At 51.9% G+C, this 16341-nt stretch overlaps 1 protein-coding gene across 3 annotated transcripts; it reads right to left on the bottom strand.

Moving 5' to 3' along the window:
• Positions 1-5: 5 nt before the first annotated feature.
• LOC102238090 (disabled homolog 2-interacting protein-like) lies at positions 6-16241 on the bottom strand. Of its 3 annotated transcripts, none has more exons than XM_023343850.1 (23): positions 16050-16241; positions 15695-15776; positions 15350-15468; positions 15004-15106; positions 14446-14522; positions 14134-14243; positions 6932-7076; positions 6640-6812; positions 6302-6573; positions 5610-5818; positions 5387-5531; positions 5168-5312; positions 4863-5099; positions 4461-4668; positions 4126-4361; positions 3916-4007; positions 3370-3840; positions 3028-3296; positions 2274-2387; positions 2085-2207; positions 1905-1984; positions 1739-1826; positions 6-919 (listed from the first exon to the last, which is right to left on the bottom strand). In XM_023343850.1, exons 2-23 carry the CDS (start codon positions 15753-15755, stop codon positions 749-751), a joined length of 3648 nt encoding a protein of 1215 aa, XP_023199618.1. In that variant the 5' UTR covers positions 15756-15776; positions 16050-16241; the 3' UTR covers positions 6-748. The 3 variants fall into 3 exon arrangements, with proteins under 3 accessions (XP_023199618.1, XP_023199619.1, XP_023199620.1); XM_023343851.1 differs by having other exon boundaries at positions 4479-4668; positions 16050-16240; XM_023343852.1 differs by lacking the exons at positions 14134-14243; positions 14446-14522; positions 15004-15106; ... (1 more) ...; positions 15695-15776; positions 16050-16241 and adding an exon at positions 8373-8573.
• Between the last annotated feature and the right edge of the window lie 100 nt (positions 16242-16341).

Genomic DNA, 16341 nt, shown 5'->3' with positions numbered 1-16341 from the left:
ACAGGCTGGTTTCTGGTTTTATTGTAGCTCCTTATAAACACTGTAGATAAATAACAAACAGAGGCTCATAGATACAGAACAGACAGAAGCCACAGTTGGGGGGTGGGGGTAGGGGGGGGTGCACAAATCATCATCATCATCACAAGTTAAAGTTTTTACTGTTTACAATAAAATCTGTGGTTTACATTAAAATTCTCTGAAACAACACAAACTAGCGTCTAAATCTGGACCGGGTCGACGGGAATTAAATACTCAAAGCTATGGAAGCCCAAAGAGGCCAAAACAATCACTGCAGGGTTTGGAGCTAGGCTAGGCTAACACTTTCCACCCACTGCTGCTCTTTGTGCTAAGCTAGGCTAAGCTAACGAAGCGGCTCTGACTCCAGGTTAAAGGTCAGCTGTGCCTTTAAGTACGTCTGCAGAATCAGGAGGACCGACAGGTTTGGGCCAACCAGAACCAGGGGGTCCAGTTTGACCAGTAAAGCTGGGTATATTTGAGGTTCTGGTTCTGTTGGGAAGATCTAAACTTAAACAGGAAATGAAGTCAGACTTCATCAAAGAGGAACATGCAAAACGAAAAGAAGTGAGGGTAACCTAGCAACAAGGGTAGGATCAGGTCAGAGGTCATTTCCATGGTGCAGAAGCTGACATTCGATGGGCGTCTCTGTTCCATCCCATTGGTTAATTTTAATGAGTCTATTTTTAAGCCCCCCCTTCCCTGCAGTGTCAGCCAATCACAGCTCAGTTTCTCAGCAGTTGCCAGAGTTACGGAACTCGCCGTTCTCCGTGATCTGCAGAGACGACGTGTTGCTAGGAGACAGGCCGTTCCTCTGTGAGGTCACGCCGTAGCGTTCCTTTAGCTGGGTCAGCGCCGCCATCAGGCGGGTGTTGGCAGCGTCCAGGCTGGCGATCCGCTTCTCCTGGGAGACAGAGACAGGTGGGACAGATAAGACAGGTGTATGGCAGCTGCTTCCTGGTCAGCCTCTCCCTGCAGCTTCAACAGGTAAAAGGTATGAAGCTAACAGCGTCTCATTGGGCGGCGGCCGCCCAGGTGGAGTGACCCAGGTAGGCCTCCGTCCTCCATTTGAGTCCAGGACGTTGACCTCTCTTCAGTCATACAGAGAAAACGCTGCCCCTGGTGGCCATGCTGGGAACTGGGCTGGAAGAATTACAGGAACAAACAGGAAGTGACATCAGGAGCTCCTTAATCTGACAGGATGCAGAAAACAAATGTTCCAGGCCCCATTCAGCCCCGCATGCCAGAGGGCAAAGGTCGAAGAGGAGACGCTGACTGTTGGAGGATGACATCACAGCTCCAGTAACAGAAATCCTTCTGGCTGCATTTAAACCATGAAACCTGGGTTCCAACATCCAGAGAGGCTGCAGGAAGACTGACCGAGTTGGTCTTCAGGTCGGTTCCTCAGAACTGGCAGGCCAACCTGAGGATGTGCTGCGAGCTCGCCGTCTGCAAGATCCTGGACCCCACACAGGTAGGTGCGGTGTTCAGTGTGTTTCACTGTTGCTCCGCCCACTCAGGGTCTTCCCACGGGAGCTGAAGGAGGTGTTTGCCTCATGGCGGCAGGAGTGACCGGGGCGACCCGGTTGCTCCGAGTTCTTTATCGTCTGACAGACTTTGTGTTATCAGTGACGTTTGGTCGGGGGAGCCAGGTAAGGCCTCACCTGTAATCGTTACAGGTTGATAGAATGAGAGAACCAGGTGAAAGGTCAGGTGGGTTTACCTGAGCCTCGATGACCTTCTGCTTCTGGTCCACCACAGCCTGCATGTCAGAGTGATCCTTCTTCAGCTCCTCTTCTACTGCCATCAACCTGCGCAGGTGAGACAGGTGAGACAGGTGAGATAGGTGAGACAGGTGAGCAGCCAGGTGAGCAGCCAGGTGAGCGTACCTGCTGATGATGCTGTTCATCTGGAGGTCCTTGTCGTCCTGCAGCCTCCTCAGTCGGCTCTCTGTGTCCTCCAGCCGGGCCTGGAACACAATCACATTGGTCCAGTCGAGTCATGTGACACAGCTGTGACCCGCTCACATGGCTCACCTGGACCTGGACCTGACCAGGTGAGCCCCTTACCTGGTACTCCTGCAGCATCCGCTGGTTCTGCTGGTCCTGGACCACCAGACGGGCCTCGCACTCCTCCTGGCGCAGCGCCGCCACCCGCAGCTTCTCCTGCAGCAGTGCGATCTCCTGCTGGTACTGAACACAAACCGGGTCAGAACCGGCAGAACCTACTCACGCGAGCAACAGCGGAACCGGCTTTACCTTCTCCACCGTAGCGTCGTCATGACGATCGTCCTCCGCCTCGCCGTAGGACGACGCAGAGTTCATGTTGAGCAGCCAGGCGGCGGTCCGGTCCAACGCGCAGGGAGACGGAGCCTGGACACACGGACAGACCCGGTTCTGGTTCTGAACGGTCAGGCTGGTTGCCATGGCATCACAACCTGCTCACATTTTACCATAGCAACCTCATTGAATGATGTGGTTACCATGGCAATCTGCCTGCCAGTGGAAACTGAATCATTTCCAGAACTTCTGAACAACCCGGATGTTTCCCAGCATGAAGTTCTGGTGACCGGGTCGACCCAACGAGGAGAGCCGGGTCAGGGGTCAACAGGTCATTCACGCCTCAAAGGCCATGAGATGAAGACAGTAGAGTGGACATTTTCAGATTTCATCTTTCTAACACCTGCCCAGTTTGAGGCCCAAACCGATTGGTTCTGATCGGTTTGGGCCCTCCTCGTGCCTCCTGGAGGTTCTACTCAGTCGGACCTCTGGGAGGAGCCAGGACCGAAGCAAACTCCTTTCAGGAAGTGTAGAAATGACGAAACCAAAGACCCAGAAGGTTCTGATTGACCCAAACCGGCCCGGCTCCATCCTGTTCTACACGACCCGGTTCTGTTATACCGGGTGACGCTGGACTGAGGATCTCTGCTTCTCCTGGTTCTGGCTGGATCCAACAGAACCACCAACAGAACCAGCAGCAGACCCAACAGACCCACATTCCCAGGTGCGTTACCTTGGCAGCGGGCCGCTGCTTCTCCGGGCTGTCTCCTTTGGACGATGACGACATCTGTCTGAGACGTGACTGGCCGCTGTTGGGCCAATCGGGGCTCGATGACATCATACTGCCGGAGGCGGGGCGTGGAGGGTAGGCGGAGCCTCCCCCGCTGAGCATGCTGGGAGGCGTGCGGCCTCGCGGCGGTCCTGGCGGTGCCGAGGACGGCGGCGGAGGCTGATCGATGCGTCTCTGAGGGCCTGAGTTCTGCCGAGGGGGGGCCGAGCTACCTGTGGGTGGGGCAAAGGTCACAAGACGACCCCTGAACTTTGCGGTGGCCTGTGTGACGGCGTGGACTCGTACCTGAGAGTGTGTCGGTGAGAGACAGCGCGCGGCGGGAGTATTCCTCGCCGCTGCTGCTGCTCGACATGGCCGACATCCTCTCCCCCCTCTCCCCTCCCACGCCCACCGACATCTGGGTGAGGAAGGCCGGCTTGGTCGCCATGGCGCCACGCTCCTCGCAGTTTCCCTGGGAGCCCGCCGAGCCATCAGAGGGTGTCGCGTCTGTCTGCTGCGGTTGCCGGGGCGACGGGGTTGTCATGTGATAGACGGGGTTCTGGAAAGAAAGGGGGAGGAGCCCCGTCCGCCGTTGCCACTGGGTGTCGTCCGGGGCGTCGCTGGGGGAGGAGTCCTGCAGGTCCACCAGAGACAGGCTGCGGCTCTCATTGGTCAGCTCCGGCCCCTCCCTTCGGCCGCCATTGGCCAGGTCGTAGCACGCCTCGTTCTCGTTGGGCTCTGAGTAGGACGAGCTCGGAGCCGGAGAGCCTCGCATACCTGCAGGAAGTGACATCATGAGGACGGTCAGACAACGCCGTTCTGGATCAAAGAGGAGGAAAGGTCAAAGGTCACCTGATGCAGGCTGTAGGCTAGATCCTTTGGTGACGAAAAACAAATCTTTGTTCTCAGGAGTTGGAGACGGAAGTCTGGTGAAGTCCACGCAGCTGGACATGGAGACAGGAAGTGGACGTTACTGAGGTTGGACTTCAGAGCAAAATCCAGAGTTAAAGATTAAACTCAGTCATGTCTCATGTTGCTCTTGCATGCAGAGAACAGACTAACCCTCCCTCTAATCCCACGCCGCCCTGCAGGCCAACAGAAGGATTGCAGGCTGCCAGAGGAGGAGACAGTGGAGGGGACAGGGGCGGTGGGGACATAGGGGGCGGGGACACCACCCGCTGAGGGTCTGGAGATGACACAGACACGCCCCCAGGTCCAACCACGCCTCCAGGGTGGACCAGAGCCGCCGACACGTCTCTGAGGATCCGAGGGAGCGGGCCGAGCTTGGACAGACTCGACTGGGGGGGAGCAGAGACAGCACAAGTTCAGAACCCGGCTACCTGCTGCGCTACCAGGGGCTACATCTAGCTAGCTGCCTGATGAGCCATCTTTCTTACCTGGCAGGCAGGTGTTACCTGGTCGAGCTCGGTCAGCAGAGTGTGTAAGCTGCTCAGCTCTCGGCCGAGGTCGATGTAGCCGTCAAAGCCGGCGGTGTGGTTCAGCCCGTCGGGGTTGGAGATCTCCTGCAGGAAGCGTTGCATGCTGCTCCACTGGCGCTCCACAAAGTCGTTCATGAACAGCATGTACTCCTCCTTGGTGCCGAACCTGCAGCAACAGGTGAGACCGGCACATCGGCAGGTGGAAACACCGCAACATTAAACAGCAGGAGCCTCCTTGGAGGGGCGGGACCTGGAGACCTCCATGTGACCGCTCACTGGCTGCCCAGAGAGAAACATGCTAACTCTTCCCAGATCTGAACCCAGGAAAGCAGTTCCTTCAAAATAAGAGCCCGGACGTACTTGCTGAAGTTGGCCAGGTTCTGGATGACCTTGGCGATCAGGGTCAGGGTTCTGGCGGTGCGCTCGTCGGGGTACTCCTGCGTGAGGTCAAACAGCGAGGGCGACATCACGGCGGGGCACAGGAAGCGGAGGAACAGCGAGGCGCTGATGAGGCGCTCGCTGATATCCGGTCGCCCCCGGTTACTGCACTCCTGACGCCATGAGGCAAACACCTCCTTCAGCTCCCGTGGGAAGACCCTGAGTGGGCGGAGCAACAGTGAAACACACTGAACACTGAACACCGCACTTACCTGTGTGGTGCTCACCTGTAGGAGTCCAGGATCTTGCAGAAGGCGAGCTCGCAGCACATCCTCAGGTTGGCCTGATGCTCGGCGAGGTCAGAGGTCGCGCAGCGCGACGGGTCCACCTCGCAGTTCTCGTCAGACTCATAGAGAGCTTTGATGAACTCACCTGGACACACAAACAGAGCCGGCGTTTAGACGAGCTCACCTGAGGAAGCTCGGCGGCTCTCTGGGAGCGCGTACCGAGGGCGTCCTGCAGGTACTTCTGGCCAATCAGCTTCAGGTATTCCTCGATGCTTTTAGTGGCCAGCGTGTTCTCTCTGAAGATCAGCTGATCGTTGTCACGGCAACGGTCGACCTCCGACATCATCAGGTCTGTCAGGAAGTCCTGAAGGCAAGAAGGAAAGGTGGAGGTGGGCGGGGTCTGGTGAATAGGGGTGGGGCTACGCGGAGTGGGCGGAGCTACCTTGGCCTTGCCCGTGCTGTGCAGGATGTGGACCAGAGCAGCAGCCAGCTCCTCCTTGGCCCTCAGGCTGATGGAGGCCTCCAGGGTGGAGCAGAGCAGCAGGTAGTTGGCGCTGATGTACTCCGCAAACTCCTTGTACTGCTCCATCGGCAGGATGACGATGCTCTGATACCGGGCCTTGACCCGGACCGTCGGAACCGACGACTTGGCTGAGGTTGGGGAGGAAGGAGGTTACTGAACATCTGGAATCAGCAGATCTGACCATCATCCAGATGTTCCAGCTGGAGATCAGGACAATGTCACATGAGGATAGAAGGAGGAAACATCATTTACTGATTCTCACTAAAACTATAAAAACAGAGCGAGTCCTCCCATCAGCTGAGCCCAGAACCGGGTCAGTTCACACAAGCCCAGTTCAGTCCGCTTTAACCCGACTCCGATCCGCGCTAACAAAACTCCGGTCCGCTTCAACATAACTCCAGTAAACGCTAACCCTACTCTGGTCCGTGTTAACCCGACTCCAGTCTGCATTAACCCGACTAACCTGACTAACTAACCCTAACCCTAACCCACTTATCCATCTGTTTCCTTCAGACAGGTGAATCAAGAGTCTTTATTCCTTTTTGTCCAGATGAAGCTGATTCCAGATGTTGACCAGAACTACAGTCCAGAACTGGCGGCGGTCTACGTACCTCGGAGCGTACTGGGCGTGCTCACAGAGTACCACTTCTCCACCAGCTGCCGGCCGGTCACCATGGCGGCAGGGATGTTGACCAGGCCCACGTAGCTGCTCTTGTCCTTCTTCCTCTTGCGGTCCGTGTCTTTGTAGAGGTGCAGCGTGATGGACGAGACGGACGGCAGGCTGCTGAAGTCGAAGCGCTCCCCCCAGAAGATGTTGTCCGTCTTCAGCTTGCAGGAGGTCCGAGCGTACAGGTTGTCGTCCAGACAGAGTTCGCAGAAGTACCTGCAGGACGACACCGTGCTGTAGAGCCGGCCGGACTGAGAGCATCCTGCTGGACCAGAACCTTACCGTTTCTTGGCGGGCAGGTCTTTGGCCTCGATCACCCACACCGTCAGGACGTTCTCCACCCGCCGGCTGTTGTCCTTGTTGGGGTGGACGGCCCGCCGCAGGTTCTCCATCCACTTGTCTCGCTCTGCCGCTGAGCGGCACGAGAAGCACTTGGTGCCGGTAGAGGTCGTTACCTAGGAGACAGAGAGAGGGTCACCAGGGTGGGCCAGCAGGACTGGCAGTAGTAGTAAATATGCAGTAGTGCCCTGTGTGGGTACGGCAGCAGTACCACAGTGCTAGCGGCGGGCATCACCTCAAAGCAATAGTCTTGTCCCAGCAGGGACGAGTGGACGGGTTTGATGATCACCGATTGGTCCATTCTGAGCTCCAGCGATGACACGCAGCCGGTGCTTAGCAACGACTCCTGGCTACCACAACGCAGCCTCTGCATCACACACCTGAAAATCACACAGCAGGTTAGAGGGCAGCTCTCTGCTGTGGCGCCCCCTGCTGGCAGCGTGGACCCTGTAGTGGTAGACTGCTGCGCATCTTCCAACGGCTACATCCTGGTCACAAGAGGCTACGTCTAATCTGAAGCTACTGATCTAATTAAGAGGCCGGCGCCAGCAACTGAGAAATCAGCACTAGTGCTAGCTGGTACTAGCTGGCACTGTTAGGCTAACAACTAGCATGCCTAGGCTGGTCACACGTGACTCGTACGTTCTTCTCTAAAGAAACTTTATGAAGAAAAATGGTTGTCATGCAACATCTGTAAGCTACATGCATCAGATGCATCAACGTGTTCTTTTGACAGATTTTACTGTAATCCAACGTGACGCCAAACTGAAATATCCTGGATTACAGGGAGCTGAAGTTGGTCTCTGATGGAGGTTCCTGATTCAGCAGCTAGCTAAAGGGCGATTTCAGTTATTTTAAATGAATATAAATGTTACAGTCAGCAACAAAATATTCACCATAGAGTATGTTCAGCCCTGCGACACACTGGCGACCCGTCCAGGTGACCCCGCCTCTCGCCCAAAACGTTTGCTGGAGAGGCAGCAGCTCCTCCCGACCCCACGAGGGACAAGGCGTTAGGAAACTGAAGTATGTTCAAACTACAGACTTAGTAAAAACGTGACTCTAAAACTGAAATGGTTCTGTTGGTTCTGATGGTTCTGTTGGTTCTCAGAATCAATCCAGAGTTCCTGCAGTGTTTTCAGTAAAACCTGAGACGGATTGGTTCTGGTGCACAGAACCACGAAACATTTCACTCTCTGTCAGTTGGGGGTTCTGTTGCTCTGGTTCTGTTGGACCGGGCTGAAGAAAGAGCAGAACCTTCCTCTGCTGAGGTTCTGGGTGATGCTGACATCACTCGCACCTTATTGTCACAGGTTACAGGTGTGTGTTGCCTAGCAACAACTCAGCCCTGTTCCCAGCATCACATAGACACCAGAAAAGACGGGTCGACTCCAAAGTGGACCCAACGGTTGTAGTTGTTAAGTCAGAGCTGATCCAGATCTGTCATGAACCAGAACCAGAACCAGGTGCTGTCCTGCCAGCTGGCTGCAGCAGCCACAGAGCCTGCATGGGTGTGTTTGTGTGTGTGATGTTTAGCTAAGCCAGCTAACAGTGGGTTAGCCGCATGCTAACAGAGCAGCCTGAATAACAGTCAGAGCAGAAGCACCGTCCCTGAAGACGCAGCGTCTCCCAGCAGCTTCATCTGTCAGAGGACAAAGACGGCGGACGAGACTCACCGAGCATCCTGAGGAAGAGGAGGAGGGCGAAGAGGAGGGGGGGTTATGCAGCCATGATCTCCTTCAGCAGCAAACAGCAGCAGGAGGAAGAGGAGGAAGGAGGAGGAAGATGGAGGAGCCGCCGATCCGTCCGTCCGTCTGCTGATGAAGCTTCACAGCATCACCGCTCCCTCTCTCTCTCCCTATGTCTCCCTGTCTCTGACTCGCCCCCTCCCCCAGCAGCAGTTGCCCCTCCCCTGCAGTGAAGCTGCCCTACTTCCCCCTCCCCCCACCAGCCCCCCTTAACAGCCCCTCTTCTACCCCCCCCGAAGACAGGAAGCAGAGGAGGAAGATCTGTTCGGTTCCTGAACCATCAGAACCATCAGAACCATCAGAACCGACAAAACCAACAGAACCAACAGAACTAACAGAACCGACAGAACCATCAGAACCATCAGAACCGAGAGAACCAACAGAACCAACAAAACCAACAGAACCAACAGAACTAACAGAACCGACAGAACCATCAGAACCATCAGAACCAACAAAACCATCAAAAACCAACAGAACCATCAGAACCGACAGAACCGACAAAACCAACAGAACTAACAGAACCGACAGAACCATCATGACCGACAGAACCATCATGACCGACAGAACCGACAAAACCAACAGAACCATCAAAAACCAACAGAACCATCAAAACCAACAGAACCATCAAAACCGACAGAACCATCAGAACCAACAAAACCATCATGACCGACAGAACCGACAGAACCATCAGAACCAACAAAACCATCAAAAACCAACAGAACCATCAAAAACCAACAGAACCATCAAAACCAACAGAACCATCAGAACCGACAGAACCATCATGACCGACAGAACCGACAAAACCAACAGAACTAACAGAACCGACAGAACCATCATGACCGACAGAACCATCATGACCGACAGAACCGACAAAACCAACAGAACTAACAGAACCGACAGAACCATCATGACCGACAGAACCATCATGACCGACAGAACCGACAAAACCAACAGAACCATCAAAAACCAACAGAACCATCAAAACCAACAGAACCATGAAAACCGACAGAACCATCAGAACCAACAAAACCATCATGACCGACAGAACCGACAGAACCATCAGAACCAACAAAACCATCAAAAACCAACAGAACCATCAAAAACCAACAGAACCATCAAAACCAACAGAACCATCAGAACCGACAGAACCATCAGAACCGACAGAACCATCAGAACCGACAAAACCATCAAAAACCAACAGAACCGACAAAACCAACAGAACTAACAGAACCGACAGAACCATCAGAACCGACAGAACCATCATGACCGACAGAACCATCAGAACCAACAAAACCATCAAAAACCAACAGAACCATCAAAAACCAACAGAACTAACAGAACCATCAGAACCGACAGAACCATCAGAACCGACAGAACCATCAGAACCAACAAAACCAACAGAACCAACAAAACCAACAGAACCGACAAAACCATCAAAACCGACAGAACCATCAGAACCGACAGAACCATCAGAACCAACAAAACCATCAGAACCAACAAAACCATCAAAAACCAACAGAACCATCAAAACCAACAGAACCATCAGAACCGACAGAACCATCAGAACCGACAGAACCATCAGAACCGACAGAACCATCATGACCGACAGAACCATCATGACCGACAGAACCATCATGACCGACAGAACCGACAAAACCAACAGAACCATCAAAAACCAACAGAACCATCAAAACCAACAGAACCATGAAAACCGACAGAACCATCAGAACCAACAAAACCATCATGACCGACAGAACCGACAGAACCATCAGAACCAACAAAACCATCAAAAACCAACAGAACCATCAAAAACCAACAGAACCATCAAAACCAACAGAACCATCAGAACCGACAGAACCATCAGAACCGACAGAACCATCAGAACCGACAAAACCATCAAAAACCAACAGAACCGACAAAACCAACAGAACTAACAGAACCGACAGAACCATCAGAACCGACAGAACCATCATGACCGACAGAACCATCAGAACCAACAAAACCATCAAAAACCAACAGAACCATCAAAAACCAACAGAACTAACAGAACCATCAGAACCGACAGAACCATCAGAACCGACAGAACCATCAGAACCAACAAAACCAACAGAACCAACAAAACCAACAGAACCGACAAAACCATCAAAACCGACAGAACCATCAGAACCGACAGAACCATCAGAACCAACAAAACCATCAGAACCAACAAAACCATCAAAAACCAACAGAACCATCAAAACCAACAGAACCATCAGAACCGACAGAACCATCAGAACCGACAGAACCATCAGAACCGACAGAACCATCATGACCGACAGAACCATCATGACCGACAGAACCATCATGACCGACAGAACCATCAGAACCATCAGAACCGACAAAACCAACAGAACCAACAGAACTAACAGAACCGACAGAACCATCAGAACCATCAGAACCGAGAGAACCAACAGAACCAACAAAACCAACAGAACCAACAGAACTAACAGAACCGACAGAACCATCAGAACCATCAGAACCAACAAAACCATCAAAAACCAACAGAACCATCAGAACCGACAGAACCGACAAAACCAACAGAACTAACAGAACCGACAGAACCATCATGACCGACAGAACCATCATGACCGACAGAACCGACAAAACCAACAGAACCATCAAAAACCAACAGAACCATCAAAACCAACAGAACCATCAAAACCGACAGAACCATCAGAACCAACAAAACCATCATGACCGACAGAACCGACAGAACCATCAGAACCAACAAAACCATCAAAAACCAACAGAACCATCAAAAACCAACAGAACCATCAAAACCAACAGAACCATCAGAACCGACAGAACCATCATGACCGACAGAACCGACAAAACCAACAGAACTAACAGAACCGACAGAACCATCATGACCGACAGAACCATCATGACCGACAGAACCGACAAAACCAACAGAACCATCAAAAACCAACAGAACCATCAAAACCAACAGAACCATGAAAACCGACAGAACCATCAGAACCAACAAAACCATCATGACCGACAGAACCGACAGAACCATCAGAACCAACAAAACCATCAAAAACCAACAGAACCATCAAAAACCAACAGAACCATCAAAACCAACAGAACCATCAGAACCGACAGAACCATCAGAACCGACAGAACCATCAGAACCGACAAAACCATCAAAAACCAACAGAACCGACAAAACCAACAGAACTAACAGAACCGACAGAACCATCAGAACCGACAGAACCATCATGACCGACAGAACCATCAGAACCAACAAAACCATCAAAAACCAACAGAACCATCAAAAACCAACAGAACTAACAGAACCATCAGAACCGACAGAACCATCAGAACCGACAGAACCATCAGAACCAACAAAACCAACAGAACCAACAAAACCAACAGAACCGACAAAACCATCAAAACCGACAGAACCATCAGAACCGACAGAACCATCAGAACCAACAAAACCATCAGAACCAACAAAACCATCAAAAACCAACAGAACCATCAAAACCAACAGAACCATCAGAACCGACAGAACCATCAGAACCGACAGAACCATCAGAACCGACAGAACCATCATGACCGACAGAACCATCATGACCGACAGAACCATCATGACCGACAGAACCGATTAAACCAACAGAACCATCAAAACCGACACAACCATCAGAACCGACAGAACCGACAAAACCAACAGAACTAACAGAACCGACAGAACCATCAGAACCAACAAAACCATCAAAAACCAACAGAACCGACAAAACCAACAGAACTAACAGAACCATCAGAACCGACAGAACCATCAGAACCGACAGAACCATCAGAACCAACAAAACCAACAGAACCAACAAAACCAACAGAACCGACAAAACCATCAAAACCGACAGAACCATCAGAACCGACAGAACCATCAGAACCGACAGAACCGACAAAACCAACAGAACCATCAAAAACCAACAGAACCATCAGAACCAACAGAACCATCAGAACCATCAGAACCGACAGAACCGACAAAACCAACAGAACCAACAGAACCATCAGAACCGACAGAACCATCATGACCGACAAAACCATCAAAACCGACAAAACCATCAAAAACCAACAGAACCATCAAAAACCAACAGAACCATCAAAACCAACAGAACCATCAGAACCGACAGAACCATCATGACCGACAGAACCGACAAAACCAACAGAACCATCAAAAACCAACAGAACCATCAAAAACCAACAGAACCATCAGAACCAACAGAACCATCAGAACCATCAGAACCGACAGAACCGACAAAACCAACAGAACCAACAGAACCATCAGAACCGACAGAACCATCATGACCGACAAAACCATCAAAAACCAACAGAACCATCAAAACCAACAGAACCATCAAAACATCATGTTGCTCTCATCAACAGCTCGGCTGTGGAGGTGGTCAGCAGCACCAAATTCCTGGGGGTGCACATCACAAACGACCTCACCTGGACTATGAACACCACGTCTCTGGTCAAGAGGGCACAGAAACGCTTGTATTTCCTGCGGAGGATGAGAAGAGCACACCTGCCCCCGCCCATCCTCAAGACGTTCTACAGAAGCACCATAGAGAGCATTCTGACCAGCTGCCTCTCTGTGTGGTGTGGAGGCTGCAGCGCCTCCTACTGGAAGAACGTGAGGAGAGTGGTGCGGACAGCAGAGAGGATCATCCGGGCCCCCCTTCCTTCCATCCAGGACATTTCATCCCAGCGCTGCGTGTCCCAAGGCCGAAACATCGTCAGTGACCCCTCACACCCTCACCATGGACTGTTCTCCCTGCTGCCCTCTGGAAAGAGGTTCTGCAGCATCCGGTGCAGGTCCACCAGGTTCTGAAACAACTTTTTCCCACTTGCCATCAGACTGCTGAACTCTTAACTGGACTGCACTCAAAAACTGGTCTCCACTTTATACCTTGCACATGTACAGAGCTAAATAACTTCTATTTTACTGTCAGTCCTGCACTTTATATTTTATATTTATATTCATATTTTATACTGTATTTTATTTTATTTTGGAGTAACCTCACAACATTGGAACCTCAAACATTGTCCTGAGCCGTATGCAACGAAATCTCGTTCTGTATTCACCCTGTGCATGCAAGATGACAATAAAGTCAGTCTAAGTCTAAAACCAACAGAACCATCAAAACCAACAGAACCATCAGAACAATCGGAACCAACATAACAAACAGAACCAACAGAACAATTGGTCCAAGCAGAACCCTGTGGCCCAGATGGACTCATTCTGCTGGAACAACATGGATTCCTGGTCAAGTGACAGACTGTGTCCATGCTGCTGCTTCAGGATGTTGATAATATGAACATGACTGGATTTGATCCGGGTCAGAGTTCACTGACTGAATCACCCCTCACACTGCACAGCTATAACCACCCTAAGTTGCCCCCTGAATGGCAGGCTGCCCCTGCCCCCAGGCTGCCCCCATACAGGGGGCAACCCCTGCTGATGTGATACGCCAGGTTGCTATTATGGTCACTAGCAGCTCTCTTGTACTGGCTCAGTGGGGGTGGGGCAGTAGAAAGTACCCCTGGCTCAGTGGGGGTGGGGCAGTAGAAAGTACCCCTGGCTCAGTGATGTCGAGGTTTCCACCTCCAGTCAGTGTAGTTCCAGTAACCCAGAGGTTACCTGGTGTCAGTGGTACTCATCGGGTCGGTCCCGGTGCTGCAGTGACGTGACAGTTTGGGTTGGGATCGAGTGCGGCGCAGAGACTGCTTCAGTCTGCGTGACAGAAACCCCTGAAGAAGAACAATAACAACAAGAAGGAAAAGAAGAAGAGTGTCGGTTCAGAGATGTTCTGGATCAACAACCGGACCTGATCATGATCATATTATGGTTCTGATCAGGGTCACCTGCAGGGGGAGACAGTCTGCTCACCTGGAGCCAACAGCTCACCTCCTGTTACCATGGAAACCGCAGCCTGCCCCTGAGCGTGCTCACCGTGACTCTGGTGGTGGGCGTGTCCATTATGGAGCCACTGGACGTGCTCGGTCTGCGCGCTCTCCTGTCCACAGCATCTGCAACAGAGAGCATCATGGGAGGGTTTGTAGTCCTCAGCTGTCCCACAGCTGTTGTCATGGCAACTGGCATCTCCCTGACAACAGCAGAGCACAGGACGAGTTTGCTTTAAATCATTAAACTATTGATCTGATGTCTCAGTGACTTCGTACAGAGAACCAGAACCAGAACCAGGATGAATGTCAGAATGGCACTCACTGCCACCTGGTGGCAGAGAGCAGATGCTGCAGGACGGCCTTTAAGATCTCTCACTCTGGTTCCTAGCAGACAGTTCCTGACACAAAGCCAGAACACGGATCAAAACCGCTGCTGAAGTTACACTGTAAAAAATTAACAACATTAACGGTAATTTAGCCTGTCATAGAAACTAATGGGAGTTCAATGATTTAAGTCGCATTTTCACCCTAATTGCCCCAGTAGTCCGTTAGTCAGTCTTAGAAAAGTGGTTCTGACCGCCTTCTTCTGATTGGTTTTGCTTACCTTTGTGGGCGGGGCCAGGAGCCACTGAGGCCACGTGCAGAGTGTATCTTAGCAACCAGATGGTGCAGGTCTCCGCCCTCTCTGCCAGCAGCAGCGGATGCACCTGAACAACAGAAATAGTCATGTGACCCGATTGATGCCCCGCCTCCAGCCGTGGAAACGGCCACTAAAATCCATCCTGGCATGTTTGAACAGACCAATCAGACGTCAAGCTGGTCCGGTTCTGTCTGGTTCCGGTTTCAGTTGGACTTTAAGATCAGAGCAAAGCTGCCCTTCAGGACCACCTGATCCTGAAACACCTGTGTAGGTGTGTGTGTAGATGTGTGTGTAGGTGTGTGTGTGTGACCTCCAGGTCGTCCAGCATCAGCAGCTGAGAGTCCGACAGGATGCAGAACATCCTGGTCCAAACATCAGGCTCCGCCTTCTGCCCACAGGACAGCCAATGAATGGAGGCGCTCTTCAGCTCTGAAACATTATGACATCATCATCCTTGGACAATGTTAACACACACACACACACACACACTCTAATGAGGAAACCGTCCCAACACTCCACCAGAATCTGAACTGGAACGTTTCCAGCTGCGCCTTGAGGAACTAAGCATGAAGTCTCCTCATCTCTGTGGCAACACTACGGCAGCACCGAAGGGCCAAACCAACCCGCCTCAAAGATCTGGAAGGTCCAGACTCACCAATCACCTTCATCCAGCCCAGGTGCTGACACCTGGACAGGTGCTGGACCAGCTGCTCCATCCGTCCGCTCAGGTGGACGAGCTGCAGGACACACACATAAAGACAAAGAAGCAGGGAGACCTAGACAGGATGTCCAGAGGGCAGACCGGACGTTCTGAAACGTCCTCCTGTCTGTCCGTCCACTGCTGAGTTTCAGATATCAACACCACGGACTGGTGACCAGACTGTTTACACTGAGGCAGGAAAATGGACCAGTCAGTCACCAGACAACCAGTCAGTAACCAGTTACTAACCAGTCAGTAACCATGGAAAGTCGCCTGTGGGGTTAATAAAGTATTCATTCATTAAACATACCGGCAGGTTGAAGCTCCAGTTTGTCTTCTTAGTGAGAAATTAGTCCAACAGGTAGACAGAACCCGTCCCTCAGTAGAACCCGTCCTTCAGTAGAACCCGTCCCTCAGTAGAACCCGTCCTTCAGAACCCGTCCTTCAGTAGAACCCGTCCCTCAGTAGAACCCGTCCTTCAGTAGAACCCGTCCCTCAGTAGAACCCGTCCTTCAGTAGAACCCACGTCGTTGACAGTGAGCTGCTGCTTTTCTTCACGTGATTTTTAACACCTTAATTGGATTCAGATAATCACCTGCTAC

The sequence above is a fragment of the Xiphophorus maculatus genome, chromosome 12 (assembly GCF_002775205.1).
Source record: "Xiphophorus maculatus strain JP 163 A chromosome 12, X_maculatus-5.0-male, whole genome shotgun sequence".
Lineage (NCBI taxonomy): Eukaryota > Metazoa > Chordata > Actinopteri > Cyprinodontiformes > Poeciliidae > Xiphophorus > Xiphophorus maculatus.
The sequence above is the reverse complement of the archived record's forward strand: the minus strand, read 5'-3'. Positions and strand labels throughout refer to the sequence as shown.

Coding starts and splice junctions, on each gene's coding strand:
- LOC102238090 (XM_023343850.1), bottom strand. CDS start 15,755: ATGGAGCAGCTGGTCCAGCACCTGTCCAGGTGTCAGCACCTGGGCTGG. Junction 15,469..15,694: donor GGGCTGGATGAAGGTGATTG/GTGAGTCTGGAC, acceptor ATAATGTTTCAG/AGCTGAAGAGCGCCTCCATT. Junction 6,813..6,931: donor GACAAGACTATTGCTTTGAG/GTGATGCCCGCC, acceptor TCTGTCTCCTAG/GTAACGACCTCTACCGGCAC.